This window comes from Dasypus novemcinctus, chromosome 9 (assembly GCF_030445035.2).
Source record: "Dasypus novemcinctus isolate mDasNov1 chromosome 9, mDasNov1.1.hap2, whole genome shotgun sequence".
Lineage (NCBI taxonomy): Eukaryota > Metazoa > Chordata > Mammalia > Cingulata > Dasypodidae > Dasypus > Dasypus novemcinctus.
In genome coordinates, this window is record NC_080681.1 from 109,616,020 (window position 1) to 109,638,371 (window position 22,352).

At 37.0% G+C, this 22,352-nt stretch overlaps 1 protein-coding gene across 1 annotated transcript in view; it reads right to left on the reverse strand.

The window, feature by feature from the left end:
• Positions 1 to 22,352, reverse strand: part of MACO1 (macoilin 1) — a 56,857-nt gene that overhangs the window by 21,505 nt on the left and 13,000 nt on the right. The window contains exons 2-6 of the mRNA XM_004485098.5: positions 20,631 to 20,772; positions 19,121 to 19,247; positions 15,982 to 16,105; positions 13,501 to 13,679; positions 11,794 to 12,295 (exon numbers count right to left, since the gene is read on the reverse strand). Of these exons, the coding sequence (XP_004485155.2) occupies positions 11,794 to 12,295; positions 13,501 to 13,679; positions 15,982 to 16,105; positions 19,121 to 19,247; positions 20,631 to 20,772 (1,074 nt within the window). The remainder of the gene's footprint in view (positions 1 to 11,793; positions 12,296 to 13,500; positions 13,680 to 15,981; positions 16,106 to 19,120; positions 19,248 to 20,630; positions 20,773 to 22,352) is intronic.

The window sequence follows — 22,352 nt, forward strand, 5'->3', positions numbered from 1 at the left end:
AACCTTGAGAGTTCCAACTGGCTAGGGAAAAAGGTCTAAGACAGGGGTCCTTAACCAGGGGTTCACGGATGAAGATTTCAGGGGATCCATGACCTTGAATTGAAAAGTCAAAAACACACTATTCTTGTGGGGACGTATTGGTGAGGATGTGATATATATTTATTAAATAATACACAGTATAGTGTGGACTTAGTGTGATTTTCATTTTGATTAGTGTGTTCTGAGTGCAGTGGATAACTACCTGCAAAAAGGTAAGGATGGCAAAGATGGTTTTATGACACCATGGGAAAACTCGAATTTCTAAATGTTTGCTGAAAGTGAACATTTGAACAGATGTTGAACTATGTTAGGTTATCAGGTATTGAAATTATGGGAAAATTGTAAAATGTGATTTTGAATAATTCTAGAATTTATAGACATGTCAATGATGAGTGTCATAAAACTATCTGCCACTACATTCTGAGAAGGGGTCTATGGTTTTCACCTTCCTGGCAAAGGGGTATGTGGAACAAAAAAGGTTAAGAACCCCTGGTCTAAGGAGATCTCAAGGTACTTACAAAAACTGAAATACATTCACAATGGCTGGCAAAATATCCAAAAAGCCAGTTTCTAAATGACTGCGTGGCACACATTTAAAGAATATGGTTCCTTTTCCTTGGGAGTACCTCCCCTTCAGGGAATCCACCCCTAATCCCCTTAGTCAGAAATCTCAATTCATTACATGCCAGCAGATGTACTGACTCAGAATTTAACAGGAAGCCTTTCAAAATTTTATAGTAGTTCCTCCTCTATTCTAGTGAGGAAACTTTCAAATATTCTAACTAGAAATCCCTGTTTTGTTAGAATATACACTCAGCTCACCATAAAAATGTTTCTAACATAGAACCCCAAATAAATTATGTGCAATTTTACTATTTATTCATCCACACAACATAGATAATCATCTTCCTGTTTGACCACTTGGACATGGAGACATTAGGTAAATTGCTTTCTTAAATTCAGTTATTCCCAGTCTCTAAAATGTAATGTGGTTTTCAAGCCACAAAATAGACCTGTTTAAGTATAAAATCAATGTACTTCTATTACAACATTTAAATCTCAGATAACTATAGTGTTAAATCCCTGCAATGGTGAAAATAAACTCAAACTACATTGTGAATTAACATAAACAATGTTAACCAAGTAAAATCAATATGTACCTAAAATATATGGGCATAGCAGAAAATAAAAATAAATCTGCTCTTTAGTGACTACCAAGATACATCTGCTCAAAGACAGTGCTACATAAACACAAATCAAAAGCATGTTTCCACAGAGATCAGAAAACACTAAATTTACTAAATAGACATGTGGCTCTACTTTTTTCCACATAATTTTCCACATAAATAATTTAGTAGCAGCTATATCCAAAATTACATATTTAGTCTAATCTAGTTAGAACCACTAAGTGTCCAATTTTCATGAGTTCTCATCCTAAAATTCCATATATTTTTACTACAATTTAACCTCAGTTAGAAATAAGTTTTTAAAAATTATTATGCGTGCTGGGTATTTAGAAACAGAAAGGCCTAGTTTGGCAGCCATCCCCTACAGGGAACAAGCACACCAGGTGGCAGTAGCAGGGGGCAGGAGTTCACAATGGTATGCCGGCAGCGTGGGTAGGGGAAGCAGCCAGGAGAAAGACCCCAAATCGGTATCTCCCAAGATCAGATTTTCTTCCACAAATTATTCCTGACACACAGACAAAACACATTCAAGTGCAAAAGAGAATTAACAAATGTACCATTCTCTGTATGGGGGATGACACATAAACAGCCAAACATACTTTCTAACCTAGGGGATTTCCCTCGAGTTTGCAAGGATGGAACAGAAATGTGAGAGCTGAGCTGTGTCTCCAGCTATCACAAAGACAAAGAGAATGATCTGAGGCTGGAAGTAAGGGGCAAGATCCATCAAGAAAGATGAGTAAGACAGGGAAAACAGATTTCTTCCATGTTCTTGGCTGAGATGTGGCTTGTGCTAGATTCCTTGGCCCTGAAATAGAACCAATGCCAGAGCAAATGGTTTTTCAGCAGTAGTCTCCCACAGGAATTTTCTCCCCTTGTCCCTTGTAACTTTCAGAAATTCTTGACCCTCCTGCACAGCCTTAGGAAAAAAGTAATGACAATAATGAATTTTGAAACTTCCTAGAAAAGACCAAGGAAAGGGGCCTTGGAATGAAATGCCTTACTATTTTTTAGAAATAATAATGAGAACAACAAATAGTTTGACATCAGACATCTGGCCCTTGGCCCAGTCTAATTTAATATTGAGTTAACTTCAAAGGCCTTTGAGTGGTACTGCAATGAAATTGCAGGGCCGCATCTTTCTCCCACCTTCCCCATCCCTAATATTTTTTCCTTGCGTAAAGGTAACATTCATTCATTGGACAAATATTTATGGAGTATCTATTCTGTGCCAAGCACTGTATACTATGGTAGACAAAAGAAAAAGATAGTTCTGGCCCTCACTGAGTTTACTTTCTATTGTGGGAATAAACATGCCAAAAAGATTCAAACTACACAGAAATATACTTCAAAAAGCAAACATGGTCATAGTCAACTACAACAGACTATTTGGTATACTCCATTTCAAAATATTTTCTGTTTACAGGCAAAATATATCCACCCACATTTTAAAGAGTTTATACTATATAAAATCAGTTTTGCTACTCTTATCTTTAACAATAAATCTTGGGTTCTTCCTATCACCTTCTTTTGAGGTGGCTTCTACCTTTCAAGAAAATTCTTTGTATTCTTTATCTCTTTCACTTACACTATTGTGAGTCCCCACTTAGGACCCTTCAGGGCTTGACAGAGTGGGGAGGGAGAGGATGGGAATGATCCATAAAAGACCTCCTTCCCCTTGGGGCTCCCATCTCAAGGATCTTCATAGGTTCTACCACCTGAACTGACTGCTGTCTTGCTTCTTGCCAATTGTCGGGCCTTAGTTTTAGATTCTAATCTTGCTCTGTGCCTACAATTTTGGATCAGTGCTCTAAATCGTCTTCTGCTTCTGTTGCAACTTGGGATCTGGCACCAGTTAACCTTTCTTCTTTGCCCCTAGAGCTAGGAGCCAGATCTATACTCCTAACCTGACCCAGACCAGTACCTGGGCAAGCTTTCCACAAGGGAAAGCAAAGATGGAAAATTACAAGAAGAAGATCTGGTGTCTTTTTGTTCCTCCATTAAACAGCATTAGCCCCCAATTTTCTTTGTTGCTTTGAAATGTTTCTCTAAGATTACAAAAGAGGGACTTCTTGGATTGGCTCTTCATTTTGCTGTTTCAAACCAAACCAAACTGATTCCACTCATTATTATAACCAGCATCTAAAAATATGGCCCTTGTTTTCAATGGATATATTTTTTTAATTGAGTACAGACATCTTAAAATACAGGGAAATAAAAATAAGTAAAATGTTGCCTTATGTTTTTTTTCCCAAACAACAAGATCACACTAAAGAGTCTTATATAAGTCAGAGATTACATAACAATCCTATTCATTTAAATGCTGGAGATGTGGAGACAAAATTAAATTCAGAAGTATGAAAGACTGAACTGTCAATCATATCACATTTCAGCAATATGTGTGACCAGCAAAATCCAGCCAAAATCCAGGCTGTTTTTAGTTTTTGCTCTTTTCTTCCCCCCTTTTAAGAGACACTTAAAATCATAAAACATAAATACAAGTGGAGGGGGTGTAGCTCAGTAGTTGAGCATGTGCTTCACTTGGTACCTCCTAAAATAAATAAATAAATAGTATGTAAGAAATTGAAAATGGAACTTGAAAAATCACTGGCATTTTGCTCACTGACCAGCTTAAACTACAAAGGGATGAGTCACAAACACTGTTATTGCAAACTATTAAAAAAACAACAACACATTGTTAATCAATATACTCATTGATGTACTAAAACATTATATAGCCTCTTTGTAAATTATATTGTTATCAATCTATAAGCTCCAAAAATATTTCTCTAAGACCCAAAATTAGCAATATAAGTTACATACTGGGTATATGTTAAACACTCGTCAGTGTACGTTAATGAGTTAAAGTTTCTGAAAGTGATTCTCTATCCTTACCCCTTGTCTCTTCCCCTCTTGAGGCAGGACTACCAATCACTTAAAGATTCCTGGGGAAAATCCCAGAAATGCAGAAATGTTTTCTCTAACCAGCACCCACCTCAAGTCTTCAAATAAAGAGACTTGGAGGAGTAAACGAACTTATGAGTAATGACAATTTAGGGAGGAATAAAAGAGTATTGAATATATTACACAACTTCCCCAAATTTCCATTTCCCTTTAAGAAAAAGGTCTCCCTTTTCCATGGCTTTCAAATTTCTAGGAACTTAACCATTATGGCACTGCCCTAACCCAGAACCCTTCCAAGCAAAATGAGAAGCACAGACTACGGTGGCTTCCCTGCAGGGCTAGCTGGCCGCTATTTACATCCCTAGCCTTAAGTCTACCAATTGAGGGCTATTAGTTCTGTGGTTTTCAAACTAAGCCTACCCCAGAAATAAAGGGCAACTCCCAGGCTGGATGGTTCTGGGCTGTCTGTACCAGACTAATTCCCAAACTAGACGTAAATGAGAGTTGAATTGGCAGAGATCCTCAAAGCTTTCAAGGAGACAAGTGGCTGGTCCCTTTCTGTATTCCCTTATGGCTTTGGCAAGGGCAAGAATTTTTTTTAGAATACTTAGAACCACTATCTTTTTAGCATAAAGATGATGAAAAAATAAATAAATGAATTCTGAAATTCTAAGCATTTCTTCTATAGTTTTTGGCCAGGAGAGCATGAAATCAAGCCCTGGTACCAATTAATAAACCAATTTTAGCTGTATTTGTATTGAAATCAGGTTTATAAAACAAAAACAAAACTATAAAATGGAAAAATAAGCAGGCTGTTAAACTTTTTAAAAGTGGCAAGCAGTGTGAAGAAGAGGTGGAGAACAATTCTCGGAGCAACTAAAACCACACATTACTGGCACTCCTGTGTACAGCGCCCACATATCCCGCCACTGTCATCATGCCCAAGAAAAAGATTGGAGGGATGTTAAAGGAGAAAAAGCCAAGGTAAAAGACAAACCACAGAGAGAGTCTGCTCCTCCAAAGCTAGAACCCAAGCTTAAAAAGGTCCCTGCAGGGCCGAGGATGTGCCTCAAGTGATAGAGCTTCTGCCTACCATATGGGAGGACCTGGGTTCTATCCCTGGGGCCTCCTGGTGAAAAAGAAGAGAAAGTATGCCTGCGTGGCGAGCCAGTGCCCAAGTGGTTAGCCAGTGCCCGCATGGCGAGCTGAGTGCCACTTGGTGAGAGTGCCTGTTCAGTGAGCCAGTGCCTGTGCAAGTGAGTCATGCGGCAAGATGACTATGCAACAAAAGAGAAACAAGGGGAGAGTCAAAGTGAAGTGCAGCAGAATCCAGAAACTGAGTGGTGCAGCTAACAGGGAACCTCTCTCCACATCAGAGGTCCCCAGGATCGAATCCTGGTGAATCCTAGAGGAGAAAAAAATGGGAAGACCAAAAAGAGAAAGAGAAATAGAAGATCACACAGCGAATAGATAGAGACAGAAAAAACAGCAGGGTGGGAGGAAGGGAAGGGGGGGAAATAAACAAACAAACAAATCTTAAAAAAAAAAAAAAGGCCCCTGTAAAGAAGGGAGAATAGGTATCCAAAGGGAAAAGGGGAATGCTGACACTGGCAAGGATGGGAATAACCCTGCAGAAAATGGAGATGCTAAAACAGACCAAGCACAGAAAGCTGAAGGCGCTAGAGATGCCAAGTGAAGTGTGTGCATTTTTGATAACTGTACTTCTGTGGTGACGGTACAATGTGAAATACTGTTTTTTATCAAGTTTTATAAAAATGCACTTTTTTTTTTTAAGCTATTTGTTAGCACACAGAACACTTCATTGGTGTTTGGGGGAAAGGGGCAAATGTCACTAACAGAAAATCTCTGAAGCAGAACTGATATGAGAGAAAACACCTTTCCCCTCTAGTTCTGAAAGACTTCCTTTTTACTCCTAGGAGAAGGGATTCCCTGATATTGATACACATTATTCACCTCGCACAATGCCTTGTGGTGTGGAAAAACTAAATTTCTTATAATGTCCTCATGTCCTCTTCTCCCTCTCTGCCTTCAGCACATACTTGACTCCTTAAACCCAGAGACCTATCAGGGCCTGATCTAAAAAAATCAGTAACCAGGATATCAGGCAATCTGGACTTTCTAGTGATGCTACGGAAATGGCATCCCTCAAAAGAGCAGCGATTCCGTCAAACTGGTAATTCTGCCGTTTTCATTTCCTGAAAGTCAGGATCGGCTTGTGAAAAGTTGTTGAACAACATGCTAAATATGAAACGTTAACCCTTGCTGCTCTAAACTGCCCCTGTTGAGAGCATCAGATGAAGACTTCATTGGGTTTTATAGTGGCTTTCTGATTTTAATAGTCCATTGATGAAGGGAGTTTGAAAGTTGTTGTATACTTTTAACCATCTACCCATGTCCTGCCTGAAATAACATGGTTGTTTTTGAAAAGCATCTCTAATAAAGCCAGATACAGTTTGGTTTGGAAACAAAAAAAGCAGTATTAGAAAAAGGACAGAAGTCAAGAAACTTCGGTTTTAGTCCTGGCACTACCACCCCTGTGGGATGACCTGGACCAGCCACTTCACCTCCAGGGTTCATTTACTTTGCGGATGAAGTTGTTCTTGTTGTCTCTCAGATCTCTTCCAGTCCCCCAAAATAATAATCATTCTACATTCTATTCTGTTAAATGCTATTCTACCAGGCAAACTGTATGGATACTTTGCTTTATGTCTCTTGGCAACAAGACACAATTCAGCTACTTAAAGAGTTGGTATATTAAGAATGAGCACTAAAAAAAAAAAAAAAAAGTTGAGTCTTCTATCTTGAGTACAAGAAAGGCAGTGGAATAGAAATAAACCAAGAAGAGACTTTCATCTCAACATTTCTACAGAACATGGACCACTTTATATTTTGTTAACTGAAAGTTTTAAATTCTCACCTTAACAAAAACAAGTAACAATCACAACAAGTAACACCACAGTCTAAGGTTTTGTTTGAAGGGGAACTTTGTGCCAAAGGCAAACAAAACGGTTGATTCCTCTGCCTGCAGGTCTTGATACCTCAGGAAAGAAACTTCAGGTCCCATCCAGACCTGCCAGATCTTAGAAAGTGATTACTGAATGCTCGCACAGACCTGCCCCAGAATATTCCATGCCAACTGGAAAAGGAGGATTAGGCTAATTTGGGAAAACCAGTTTTGATACAGTTTAAGTGAAAAAAGCAGGACAAAACTGTATAATCATTACAGTCACAGTTATGTAAAATTAGCAGAAGAGAAAATATTTTTAAAATTTTAGCAGTGGTTTGTGTCAGGATGGTGGGCCTAAGTGACTATTTTTCTCTTTTCTATCTAAATCTTCAATAATTGTTTTACAATTAAACTATTTTTTAAATTGACTGCTGAAGAAAAAATTTAAACAAACTTTCTTCCAATTTATATTATTTCTTTCTAACCCAGCACTTATTAAAATAATTGATCTTCCCCACTGCTTTTTCTGTTTTGTCTAGACTTTTTCCCATGTCAGAATTAAAAACATCATTGGCTGCCAACACGATGTCTGTTTTTAAATATCTTGGGTAAAGAATTCAGAGCTGGCAGAAACCAGATCATTTTGTAAGATATGCATTTCTCAAACCAAAAGAGGACTCTGAACTGGCTTTGGCAGGTTCCCAAACTTTTCCTTGGAAGGACCCTATGAGCAACACTTATTCCCAAGTTCCCCACTTTCCCCTTATTTCATTACCTTAGCAATCTAACCACCATGTCTGCCCTTCATTTCTCTGTATCTGCTAATCCAGAGCCTGTTTAATTCACTCAGTTCCTTGCCTCCATGTCACTAATTTATTCAACATTCACTAACAACTTTATTTTTGTAGACAGATATAAAAATGAAAAGACCTAGCTCCTGTCCTCTGGAGCTTACAGTCTAGTAAGGGGGAAAGATACTCAAAATAAAATAATAAATTACTATACACAACAGGGGTCAGTATATTTTTCCTGTATAGGGCCAGAGAGTTAGATTTTTGGTTTTGCAAGCCATACAGTCTGTGTCACAACTCTGAACTCTGCCACTGTACTGCAAAAGCAGCTGTAAACATTACATAAATTAATGAGAGGCTGTATTATAATAAAAGTTTATTTACGAAAACAGGCAGTGGGCCAGATTTGGCCATAGACTATTTGCTAGTCCCTGGTATATAGAACAGTAAAGAATGTTCCATGAACCTTGGAGAGAAAAGACCCAAAGGACTACTTCTCCCTTTCACAGGAATGACTACCAAGCCTTACTATGACAGCCACACCAATTTACAAGAATTCTCCTCGAAAATGCTGGAGTAGTAATAAATCTGCGCCCTCCCCTACCGCTTCCCCACCCACAAAAGTCAATGAACTGTTTCCTCAAAAACAGCAGTTGTCAACCACCATGTTGATACAGACACAGTTGTAAAATATGTTACTAACAATACAGTACTAGTTTTCAATGCTTTTTGGTTGTGGTTGATTTTTAACATAAAAAAAGGTGAATCAATCTCATTCTTAAAACATCCCTGGGAAGTTTCAGTCAGCCTGAGGTATGCACAATCCGGAGTGTGCCTATAATAAAGGGCACATTTATAAATAGTCAGCCTGTGTATGTTTGTATTAGAAGCCTTAGAGACCACTGAGTCCAAGTCTCTTCATATGAAGATAACAACCCAATCCCTAGAAAACAACTCAAACATGTCAGGTTTGGACTGGTTACAGTCTTATTAGATTCATGAAAATCTACACGAAGTCAAGGAGGAAACAAAGGAGATAGCTGAGAAGGGCAAAAGGAAGTGAGAAAAGGCTGGTATAACCAAGCAGGATAACTTGCTCAGAGAGACACCTTTCTTTTTAAATTCTTCATTGTTGTTCATCATAGAAAATTTGAAAGTGAATGAGAGTAAAAATAAAAAAGAAATGCCCTATCACAGGGTAATAATTGTTACCCATTTAGTTCCTTTATCTTCAAATGCTTTTTCTAGATATATTAGAAATAAATTGTTTTAATAGAATTGCTTTCTGCTTCACGAAACATTGTATCATGAGCACTTGCCCATATTGTTTAATATTAGTCAAAAACATGAGTCTGTGATGTCTGTAGAGTAGATTATCAAATGGATGGGCCATAATTTGTTTCAATTTCTCCCGGCTTGTATATTTAGATCATCCCCTTATTTTTAATAATATTACATTAAAAGTTGAAAATAATGCTATGGAAGCTTATAAAACTATTTAAATATAATATGTTCTATTTCTGTAGCTGACAAAAGTCGTTTCCTAAAACAAGGTAACACTTTAGGTCCCTGTAGCCTTTGTCTCAGGGTAGGTCAAAGCAGAATACACATTAGTGACCACAGGAGGAGGCAGACCTCCTCAGGAGTAGACATGGGGACACTGGACCCACATCCTTACCCCCTGATTTACTGGACAATTGGTCATCTGGGTCCTTAACTTTTCTATTAAAAGCAGATCAAGAAGTAGAGTCAATCCTCCACTTGAAATCACCAATGGGGCCCAAGCAAAACAAAGACACAAGACTGAAACTTCACTGCTTTCTCTGTAGCAACCAACAGAAGAAAATGGTTTTGGCTTGGTTGCTATTACTAAAATTTGGCCCAACAGATAGGACGTCTGCCTACCACATGGGAGGTCCAAGGTTCAAACCCAGGGCCTCCTGACCCATGTGGTGAGCTGGCCCACGCTCAGCGCTGATGCGCACAAGGAATGCCATGCCATGCAGAGGTGTCCCCCACATAGGGGAGCCCCATGCACAGGGAGTGCACCCCATAAGGAGAGTTGCCCAGCGCGAAAAAAGTGCAGCCTGCCCAGGAATGGCACCGCACACATGGAGAGCTGACACCGCAAGATGACGCAACAAAAACGAGATACAGATTCCGGGTGCCGCTGACACAAGCGGACACAGAAGAACACACAGCAAATGGACAACTGGGGGGGGGAAGGGGAGAGAAATAAATAAAAAGAAATCTTTTTTAAAAAATTGCATAGAAGAAAGGATATTAACAAGCTTAGAGTAGATGTTTCATTTATAGCAGGTCTTGGTGGATTTGTGGAATATTCCCCTGTAACAGAAGGTCAGCTAGGTGGTCTTTCTTCCATGCGCATCTGGAAGGTGGTTTATTGCAGAAAGTTTTCTCTTCAGGGCACGATGGGTAGAATGTCATAACAAATGGATTGGATTCCAAGGGCTGGAATTGGCATGGTAAACTTCCAAAAAGTGGCTGGGGGGATGAGGGCATAGTGGGGGGGAGGGTTATGAAACCTGTGGCACCCCTAGCAGTAGAACCAAAATATATTTTCCTTAATCTAGCTGCCAATCAGAAAATTAAAACAAATCAATAATCTAGTTCACACAATTTATAACGTTGCAAAGCCTCCCTTCTAGAATAAATTATCTGACTGTAAGCAAGCCAAAAGAGGGCTATAAGATAATTTATTGGAGAGGGTGAATTATAATTGCTTTCTAGCATTACACATAAAAAGAAAAGTTCCAGTTCAGTTCTCAGCTTTTAAATGGAAGGATATGAGGTAAAAGGGCCATATCTATGCTTGCCTAACATAAGTCATATGTAACATAGCAAAATTGGGGAAGCAGACTTGGCCCAGTGGATAGGGCATCTGTCTACCACATGGGAGGTCCGCAGTTCAAACCCCGGGCCTCCTTGACCCATGTGTAGCTGGCCCATGCGCAAGGAGTGCGCCCTGAAAGAAGAGCCACCCAGCGGGAAAGGAAGTTCAACCTGCCCACAAATGGCGATGCACACACGGAGAGCTGACGCACAAGATGACGCAATAAAAAGAAACACAGATTCCCGTGCCGCTAACAACAACAGAAGCAGACAAAGAAGAACACGCAGCAAATGGATAGAGAGAGCAGACAACGGGGGCGGGGGGAGGGGGTTTGAGGAGGGAAGGGGAGAGAAATTAATATATACACACACACACACACACATATATAGCAAAATTAAGTCCGAGCCAGTCAAGATAATGCAATGTTATTATTTTAAATAAAGATGAGAAAAGGAACATATCTGATTAAAATCCACATCTAGTAATAATAAAATTGACATTGTATTTGCTTACAGAATTTTAGAAAGAGATTACTTTTGGAACCCAACTTTCCCAGAATTACTGGGGATAATTCACCTTCTAAGTGGGGGAAAACAACAACAACAATACAAGGTGATAAGAACAACTTTCCCCCTCTTTTATATCTGTTTGACAAATAAAGAGATTTGCATGAGAGGGCATAAACTCTTCTTTAGGGACCCATGCCAAAAGGACTTTGCCAAAAGGACAATGATTAAAAATATGCCTCTCAATATCACACTGTAACATGTAAATTTGTCAAATGTGGAAAGTAATCACTGTCACCTCTTAGATCAAACACTGGAAAGACCTGAGAGGAAGAAAGCGCACTGGAAGTCAATGTTGCAGGAAAAAAACACAATGGCCAACAAACCCATCTGAAACAAATTATCGGAATGTCAAATACAACAGAGTTAATAGCATTATCTGATCGCAAACAAATGCTACAGACCCAGAGAAGTGTGTTTACTCTTAAGGATTTATGTCAAGTTTATTGGAAAGTGTTGGTAAGGATACAGCATGCACACTTACCTTACCAGTGCATCTGGTTTGCTTAGCTGGTTATTAGGAATACAGTTTTCCATTAAGTCCTTGTGTGTACCTGGGCTCTTGCTAGTGCATTTTTGCTTCTTCTCATTTTTACTAGATGAGGAAGGAATGCTCCCATTTGCAGCGCTATGACTTCGAGGTGAGGAGTTCACAACTCCACTAGCATTTTTGTAATTTTTTGAAGAAGCAGTACATGAGTCCTCTTTCAAGAGATTTTCTGTACTTCCCACAAGATCATTATTTAATCTTTTACTATTGATATGGTTTTCCATATACTCAATTTCTTGTATTTTAGAGTCTACAGGTTGTAGAATATTGTTGTTATTTATTCCAAGATTGTGTTTTTTGGCTTCCTTGTCCTTTTCTTTCCCTTTTTCTCTATATTCTATCTCTGGCAAAGTTGTGGAGAGTTTCTTGTTGGCTGGGATACCTCCGTTGTGGTGTATAAGGATTGAAGAATCCATATCAGGTAATCCTTTGACTGCTACAATACCAAAAACAAACCAACAAACAGAAAATCCACACAAGAATATTTAGTTTTTTAAAAATACAGAACAGATTGATTCAACTAACAGAATTAGCTGTGCCTAGAAACTCACTACATTAATTTGCAAACTCATTTAGAAGCAATAACAACAGTACATTATGCTAACTTTAAAAGGTAAATCCAAAATACATATCAGAAACTGCACATTTGGAAAATCACCATCATTTTGTCCTTGGAAACAGATCAGGATTTAATAATTAAGTCATACTTTAGGTATCAATCAAATCAAACTTGCCCATCTCTGGGATGATAGGATACAGATTGATCATTCTCCAAAGAGGCCACACTTTAAGAGATACTTGGGTTAAATAAACTGCTAATAATTTTACTGAAAAAGAAAGAGGTTAAATGAAACAAAAAAAGAGTTAAGATGTTAGGAAACAAGACACCTATCCTTTTTTTAAAAAACTCTAGTGCTAGCATTTCCTAGGCTACTTGTAAAGAATATTCTGCATCAGGCCTACATATTCCAATTTTTTAATATCTACTTGAAGATGTTTTGTACCACAACAGAGAATAAAATTTGGGCATATATCAAGTAAAATCATGATCCCAAACTTTAAACTCCTAAACCAAAGAAAACTGTTTTGCTGTCAATTCATCTATTTCTATTAATTAAGTGCCCATGAGATAAGTTTCGTTAGAAAAGGTTCAACTGAAAATCCAAGATGCATTATGTGGAACCATTAGAATGGGACCTACTCCTCTTGCTCTATTCAGAAGAACTCTAATTATAAAACTCAAATAATTTTACATGTCCACACCTCTATCTTGCTTATACTTTGTTTCCTGGCTTGCTTCGATTACAAATTCATACAGTTATATACTGTCTTGCTGCTCAGAATAAACATTTTTAAATATTTATAACAAATAAAACATTAAACTATAAAATAAGATAAAAAATGTTAAAATAATAAAAATAAAATAAACATATTTAAAAGTGCTTGATCTTTGGACAGTAGGTAGAAAATATCACCATATTTTATGACCAAAGCAATGGCCCTAAGGAGGACTGCCAGAAAACAGGAAAATCCTTGTTAATCTTCCTAAGTCCCAGCAACTTTTCCAAAGAGGAAAATTCTACTGACAGACAAGAACAATGACTAGCCTACTGATCCAAAAGCTTCAGGGTAAAGACCTACCTTCCTCAGCCTCTTTTTCTTGCTTCTGTAGCATCTGTTGCTCTGGAGGAAGGGCTTGCTGAAGAAGCTGCATATAAAACTCATTCTCTTTTTGCACTTCCTTTTGCTTCCTTAATCGCATTTTGTAGCTTACATAACTTTTGAAGCCAAAGCCCAAAGTTACCACAGGATACCCAATACTAGAAAGAAGAAAATCCAGCGATATCTCTAAGTCAAAAACCAACACCACATGCATCAAACACAAGGACACGTGCCAAAATAAAAAATAAATTCTAGTTGATGATGGTAACTGAAGAGAAAACTGAGTAAACACATAAAAAAATGTAGTGTCTGCTATGGAAATCAGTGGCAGTCAGCATGTAGAACTAAGCCCTGGGGAACAGCAGAACTTCTAGACCAAAAGAAAGAAGATGCTTCCCATCAGACTTTGGAGTTTTTCAAAAACTAACTCAAGGAGTCACCATAGTGACTGTCAAATACAGTGGCTAATATCTTTTGAGGAAACATTTTTTAAAAATATAGAACTATCTGTACATTAGAACTTAGGCATCTGTATGCTTTTAAGAACAGGGTAGAGATTTTATGGGTAGCTCCAAATAACTTTTTTTTTTTTAAGATTTATTTATTTTCCCCCCTTCCCTTCCTCCCATCCTGCTCTTTTTGCTGTCTGTGTTGTCTTTGCTTCTCATTTTCTCTCCTCTAGGATTCACTGGGATTCGATCCTGGAGACCTCTGATGTGGAGAGAGGTTCCCTGTTAACTGTGCCACCTCAGTTCCTGATTTCTGCTGTGCTTCACCTTGACTCTCCCCTTGTCTCTTTTTTGATGTGTCATCATCTTGTTGCATGACTCACTTGCATGGGCACTGGCTAACCGAGCGGGCATGCTTTCTTTTCTTTTCACTAGGAGGCCCCAGGGATTGAATCCGGGTCCTCCTATATGGTAGGCAGAATCTCTATCACTTGAGCCACTTCCACTTCCCCATTTTAAGTTTTTAAAAAGGACGTCATTTGGTTTTTAATACTAGAAGGCAGGGTCAATTTCACGTAACCACTTTAATCTAATCTTCTTGCTGCCTGAGGTCTAATGTCACCAGCCATTCCTGGAAAAGTAGTTCATAAGCACTCGGTCATACATAAATTCTCAAAGTACCTGATATTATCAGTGCCAACAATTGGTCTTTACCATAATTAATCCAGCTGTACTTTTCAATTTTAATGTCTGGAATAATAAATTGAAATATTTTCATTGAACTCATCAGCCTAATACTTTTTCAAAGCCTCTACAAACATTGTAAAAATCTGTTAAGCTTCATTAACATGAAATTTTATTAGTCTAAACATGTTCTCGCTAAAATATAAAGAAACAAGGTTTATTGACCAGGATTATTTAATTCACTTGTTTATGTAAAGACCTTAAAAATATTGGAAACAGTACTTTTTTAGTTGATTCTTGCTTATTTTGCTTCCTGCATAAATATTAGGAAAAATTAATGTGCTAGAAAGCAGATGTGGCTCAAGCAGTTGAGCACCCACCTACCACATGGGAGGTCCCGGGTTCAGTTTCCATGCCTCCTAAAGAAGACAAGCAAGACAGTGAGCTGTCATGGCAAGATGACAAGCAAGAAGTGAGCTGTCATGGCAAGATGACAAGCAAGACAGTGAGCTGTCATGGCAAGATGACACAGTGAGATAACACAACGAAGTGACACAGTGAGGAAACACAATGAGAGAAACAACAAGCAGGGAGCAGAGGTGGCTCAAGTGATTGGGTGCCTCCCCTCCTGCATGGGAGGTCCTGGGTTCGGTTCCCAGTGTCTCCTAAAAAGAAGATGAGCTGACAGCAAGCATAAACAATGAGGGGGGAGGAATAAATTAATAAAATAAATCTTTAAAAATAAAATTAATGTGCTTAAGAGAAATATATATTAGGTGGTGATTACCACAATCAATCTAAAGAATCAAGCTCATTTTAAAACATGTTTCATGGTTAAGGTTAAATGAATAATAACATTTTAATATTCATTCTTATTTCACAAAGTGAAATAGTATTCCTTTAAAAATTATTGGAGCAGGTGTAGCTCAGTGGTTGCTTCCAGGGTTCAATCCCTGGTACCTCTAAAAAAATTTTTTTTAAATTATTAATAATATATATTTTGGGTGCTTATTATGTGCTTGGCATCAAGTTAAACACTTTACATACATCACCTCATTTAATCTTTCCAATGACTGTGTGAAACAGGTCCCCAGTATACAGGTAAGAAAACTCTGGCTTAGAGAGGGTCATATAAACAAGGCAAGGCAGCTGTTAGGGAAAAGAGCTAGGATTCACAGGCTCCTCTACCTGAATAGAGAGCTCATGCTCTTTACCACCATATTATGCTATTTTCTGGGTTCACGTAAAAAAAATGTACAATTGAATTTGCCATTCTACACTGAAACAATGAAATGAATTATAGTTTAAGAATACACATAATACTCACCAATGGGCAGCAAATGGACGGCAAAGGTCTACATGAAAATTTTTGAGATCTTTAAATCTAATTGCTGCTTCAATATAAACAAAGAGTATCCAGAGGGACACAGTAGGCAAACACACTCCCCTTTCTATGGGAAAGCAGAGAGAGAGGAGCATCAAGGATACATTAACATTACAGATGGATTGTTTAGACGATTCAACGACTTTCAATAAGACTTCCAACTAAACAATTAAAAAGCAGTTTGATCCAAACTTAAAGCTTTTATATGACAAAAGACGTCATAAAATCATAGACAAAGTTAAAAGACAAAGGTTCTGGCACAAAATATTTATAATATATATAAAACAAAGGATTCATAGCTTTAACATACAAAGAGCTCCTACAAATCAATAAAATGGCAACTCAAGAAACAAATTTGAAAGTCCTTAAAAGTAGAAATATAAATAGTTAAAACACAAATGAAAAGATGGTCAACTTTTCTACGAATCAGGGGAATACAAATTAAAACAATGATTCCATTTTTTCCCCCAATCTATCAAAATAGGAAAAATCTAAAAGACTGAGGGAGGATGTGGGGAAAAGTTCATTCTCATACTTGGCAATAATATAAATTGGGCAACCTTTTTATAGGGTACTTTGAAAGCATAATTAAAGTTAAAATATTTATACCTTTCACCCAGAAATTCCACTTGTAGGAATATACCCTATAGAAATACAAAAAAAGCCCTCGGATAAATGTATAAAAATATGTAGTATTATTCACAATAATGAAAATTTAGGATTAACTTAAAAGTCCATCAACAGAGAACTGTTTAATTATGATAAATCTAATAATAAATGTTCTCAAAAGAGGAGAAAAATTTGTATTGACATGGAATGATATACAAAAAAATTCTTAATGACAAAGAAATGTTTCTGAGATTTAAGTATTCAAAAATTTTTTTCTTAACCACATTTCATATTTCTTTTGTAAATAAAAACAATTCTCATGGGAGGAAAAACAGCTTGGAACAAAATAAAAGACTTTTAAGACTATATAGGATAAGAAAGTTGTAAGAGAGAAGGCCAGGTAGGAGAGCTAGTAAGGGGGTGGGAGGAGTGAGGACCCAGTGACCTCAGAAGAACAAAATGGCTTTTTGCTAAAGATCTTTAGGATTAAATTCCAGAAATATCATAGAATCTTGAAACTAGAAAGAACTTCATTTAGTCTAACTTCCTTACTTTATTGAAGAGAGAAAAGTTAAACAAAGAGTTCAAGCAAATTGGGTCCATGTTCACAAAGATAGTTATGAGTCTGCATCTAATTAAATTTAACACCTAATCCATGAGGTTAAGAAGACACTGGAAGCTCTGGAAGGTAGGTAATGGCCTCAATCATGCTAATGAAAACATAGCAAAAAAGTATTGAACACATCAAAAAAAAGCATTTTCACAAAGTAGGAAGAAAAATAGCAAAACACAGGATAATAATGCATTTTCAAAATCATTTCAAAATGCATTTTCAAAAATTTACTTTCCTGTTCCCTATATTAATTTATAAAATTATTAGAAACACAATAAGTACATTACAGGAAAAAAGGGGGGGCAAATACCCGTTATTCTACAGCTACAAAAAAAAAATTAAAACCACACTGAAAGTATTTTTTTTAAACAAGTAAATAATCATGTTGTATGTATCATTTTATATTGTTTTTCCCCCTCTTAACGGCAAAGAAAAAAGTTTACGATATAATATTATCATTCTTTTGTGGCCATATACAAGTTCATCAACCATTCCCATATTCCTAAAAAAGAATTTTAAATTTTAACAACTGGTAGAAAAAGTAACCCCAAGTTACATATAAATTGTACTCATATTTGTCTGACTCAATAAGAACACAACATTGTGTGTGTGTGTTTTGTTTTGTGATTTTTTTAATATACTAGTTGTCCCAAATTTAAACATTATATCACAATTTAGCTATTCCGGGTCAGGCCAGTATCATTTATGACAACAGCTTCACTGCTGCCCTGAGGGTCAACTAATGAATTAGCTCCCAACTGGTTTGATTAATAGTTAGCATTTTCTCTTTAACTATTAAGACACTGAGTAATTTAGGGAATCAGTAGTTTATCAGTGTCATCGAATTTTTGAACTGGAAGGCTCCCTTAGACATTAGCTACATTACTCTACCTTCATATGACAGAGAAGAAACTAAGACCTAGAGAGAGTGACAAGAAGTATCTCAGTCCACCACAGGGCAGCTCACTTTAAACTGAGGCCCAGGACAAGCAAAACAAGTAAAAAGTAAGGTATAGAAAAATCACTTTAATTAAAGGAAAGCAGATCATGATACCTTCATGCGAGCTTATAAAACAAATCAGATATAAGAGAGTGCTAAATATGGAGAAAAGCATACTCATAGTGGATACTTTAAATAGCACAGCTCAATTGCGTCTTCTACATGGACCAGCATCATCTCTTGGCAGCTTTGAAAAGAAGATGAATGTTACTCCAGAGAGCTTTCATCATTTGGCGCTCCCATAGTGGTCAAAATCCTACAGCTTGAGCTGGGCCTAAGAATCAAGTTGCAGGCAGCTTTGCAGAGAAGTGTGATACTCTGTGAGTACCCCAGTGAACAACACATTCAGGCTTTCACAGTGGGCTGGAGCTGTCAAAACATCTCATTGGACCTTAGTTTGAAATAACCGACGTATAGCTTTAGGAAGATTTTCAATCAGAGGTGAAAATATGTGCCATGGTACTATGGGAATTCTTATGCCAAATAAGGCTTCTACTAAATGACTTCTGATATTCCCCTCAATGCTGAAACACCAGGAACGTTTTCTTATTTGGCACATGGCTGTGTTCAAGTCCATCTAAACAGAAATCATTTCAGTTAAAAAAAAAAAAAAAAGGATATCTTTATTCTGAGGGTCAGTAACTGAAATGCCTATAGTTGAGATGTCATATCATTGAGGCTTAAACTTTTGATTCAAATAATGAAAAAGATAAATACATATTTTTAAGTATATTATAATCTACTAAGTAAAAGCAACTTAAAATATCCACCTTAAACTCAACTCCAAATAATTCAAAGAAATAACGTTTAAAAATATGAATCTGAGATTTCTATCCATTTAAGAAATCATTAAGACTTACCTGTGTGCCAGACGTACTGAACCCATACATATGTGCTAGCAGCAAAAAAAAGCCATTGTATGGGGATGAACAGCAGACATATTATATTTGATGTGAATGCTACACAAACAAAAAATACTGAGAAGGCCTAAAGAGAAAAACAAAAAAAATAAAAACACATCTTAGAACTTGTAACTTTCAAACACAAGCTTTACTTTCAGAGGCTGGACATGTTGAAACTGCCATGCAGTAACTACAGAGCAACGTTAACAGGAAATTTTAAACATTTAAAACCAATTTGAATCTATATAAAAAGTAGTGGTTAATTGAACATTACAGAGTAATACTATTTATGATCCTCAAATTATGAAGAACTAGACCAAAACAAGTTTAATTTGGTCCACAGTAAGTTCATTTGGACCTCACAGGTGGGTTACCTGAAAGAATTAGAATTTTAAGACAAAAAGTCTTATTGGAGCACAGATGAACCACAATATCATTAAGAGGTATGCTGATGTTAATAAAGTAGCCCTCCTTTGTACATACACCATTATCTTTCCAAAAGGGCACAAGCTCAAAATCTATCTTTTCAAGGCATGGATTTGCTCAGACCAAAGCACCAGGACTGGGTATTAGATTTACTGGTTTAGGATGTGGCTGTAGGACACAAGACAACTAGCAGGTTAACCAAAGGAACAAGCCCATGCCCGTGCCCGTGCCCCTGCTCTAACGGTAGTTCTCAAAAACGTGGTCTGGGGGTCTCTGAGACCCTTTCAGGAGGCCAGCAAGGTCAAACCATTTTCTTAATAATACTAAGATGTTACCTGACTTTTTCACTCTCATGCTCTCATAAGTACAGTAAAGTTTTCTAGATGCTACATGATGTGATATGGCAGTAGACTGAATTCAGGAGATAACAGAATCCAGCTGTCTTCTATTAGTTAGACATTAAAGAATTAGCAAAAATGGGGCCACTCATTTCTTTTTGCTTTGAAAAATATAATTTTTCACTTAAAAATGCCATTTATATTAACACATAACTGGTTTATTGTTACTTTTAAATGCATAAATAAATACTTTTAAATTTTCTCAGTTTTAATTTTAATTTCTAATGGAGTAAATATGGATAAATTTAACCCACACAAACAAAAGCTCTTTGGAGTCCTCAATAAACTTTAACTGAGACCAAAGAGTTTGAGAATCACTGCTCTAATTCTAACTCAATCACTAGGGGCTGCAGAATGACTTCAGAGGAGGACTGAACAATCCCGAAGTCCTCTCCACCACTCCCTCACTTCTTTTCACAGGAATGAAGAGGAGGAGAAAGTATAACAATTTGACCAGTAGATTTAGACAAAATATCCTTAGAGACCAGTTTCAGTCCCCAGGCCCTATTAACTCATCCCAGAATACTCATCTAAGTATTGTTAACAAAACCTACTTTAAACAGGCTCATTATCAGTTATTGAAGATTTTCTTAGAAGGGTAATTAAATCCCTCATACTTGGAAAACATGTATTAGTAAACATACCAGTCCCTGGTATCTGAAGGAGTCATAGACGCTTCTGATGAAAAGCCAGAATGGCCACAGGTATTCAAATCTGAACTCCAGGACAAAATCTGCCAGGAGGACAAGTGCCCACACTACCAGGAATTTCAGATATAAAAATGTACTGCAAAACATAAACATAAAAAATTAATTCAAGGTTGTTTGTGAAAAACTAGAAAAAGAAAACGTACTGTTTCCTTTTAAAAGAGACACTGTTTCATATACCATGAAAATAATGGGGCAGAAAAAGATGCTGCCATGACGCACCTAAATTTTGAAAGCTCTAATGTTCATTCTGAGCCTCACAGCTATCAAGATAAGATGATGACCAAAAATGCTTAATTCCATTTAAGATGCGGAAAAAAAATATTAAATCTCACCACTATTTAAAAATCAGCTAAGTGTCTGACTTCAAAATACTCCAACACTCTGAAAATTACAGCTTTCAAGCTGTTCTTCATTAGAAGAAAATGTCACGGTTGAAAGGCTTCAAATTTGCTATTTCCCTACCCCTCTACATCTGTCTGCAGAGTCTTTGAAATTCTTGATGCACTTCCCCACATGCCTGAAGAATTCCATATTCTCCCCACCCCCTTTCTCCTCTTGCCTCTCTATATAGTATTCATCTGCACTAACCAAACAAAAACCAAATGACTTCCCAAAATAACTAGGAGCGCAAAAGGTAACTTAGGAAACAGATGTCAATCACTAGTAAGAGCTCTGGAGGTTACAAGATTGTACATTAAAGGAAAAAATTCTAAAGCATACAGGTTTTGCTCTAGCTCAGATGTCAATGTGCATTCCCAGCTCGCTCTAGATGAGCTGTTAGAACACATCCAAAATGGTATGGATAAAAAAATATTTCTAATATGATGAAAAGCCCATTTCTCTAGTTCATTAGCTGCATAATGGATGAGAACTCTTCAGATTCTATTTATTAATAAGTCCCTAGTTCTATATCCCCAACCCTGTCAATTCTGGGGCAGATTAAATTTAGGTATTTTAAAAAAAGGATTTTTAAGATTTACTGATTGAAAATATCTAAAATTCACTTCAACTTTGACTAAAGCCTTGCATGGTATTTTGCAATACAAACATTCCAATAATGATGTGATCAAATTAGCTATTTGAATATATACCATGAGCAACAAAATCAAGATTTTTTAATGTATAATTTTGAAATATATTAAAATAAAGTACAAAAATATTTATATACTTGGGGGGTGGGAAGAGCAGGATGCAGGATCTAGCATTGAGGAGTCTCTCTATAGCTTATGAAACTGCACAGGCAAAAGATGTCAAGAACAGACACATATGCCCTTCAATGGGAGAGTATTCATAATGATATATAACTTGTCGACTAGGGTCAATTTCTAATACCAATTATTACTAGAGCATCTTTGGGCATATTAATAAGTTCCTAGTAAGAGGTTTCCCAAGGAAAACCAGAACAACATAGTCTTAAATCCTAGGTTCTACCTTTTGGTTTCACTCCACTACAGCTCTGTTTGCCAGAGGAAGATAGGAGCCTTGTCCACAATGAAAGGTATTAAATCTGTTATTGCCCTAGCAGAGCAACGCACGTGGTATCAGAAGGAACAACAGTAATGCAGGCATTTGGTAGCACAAATCTAGTTTAAAACTAGATTTCTAAGCTGCTTGACTTTAAAACTGAAAGTTTTTTTCCTTGTTTCCAGAATTACA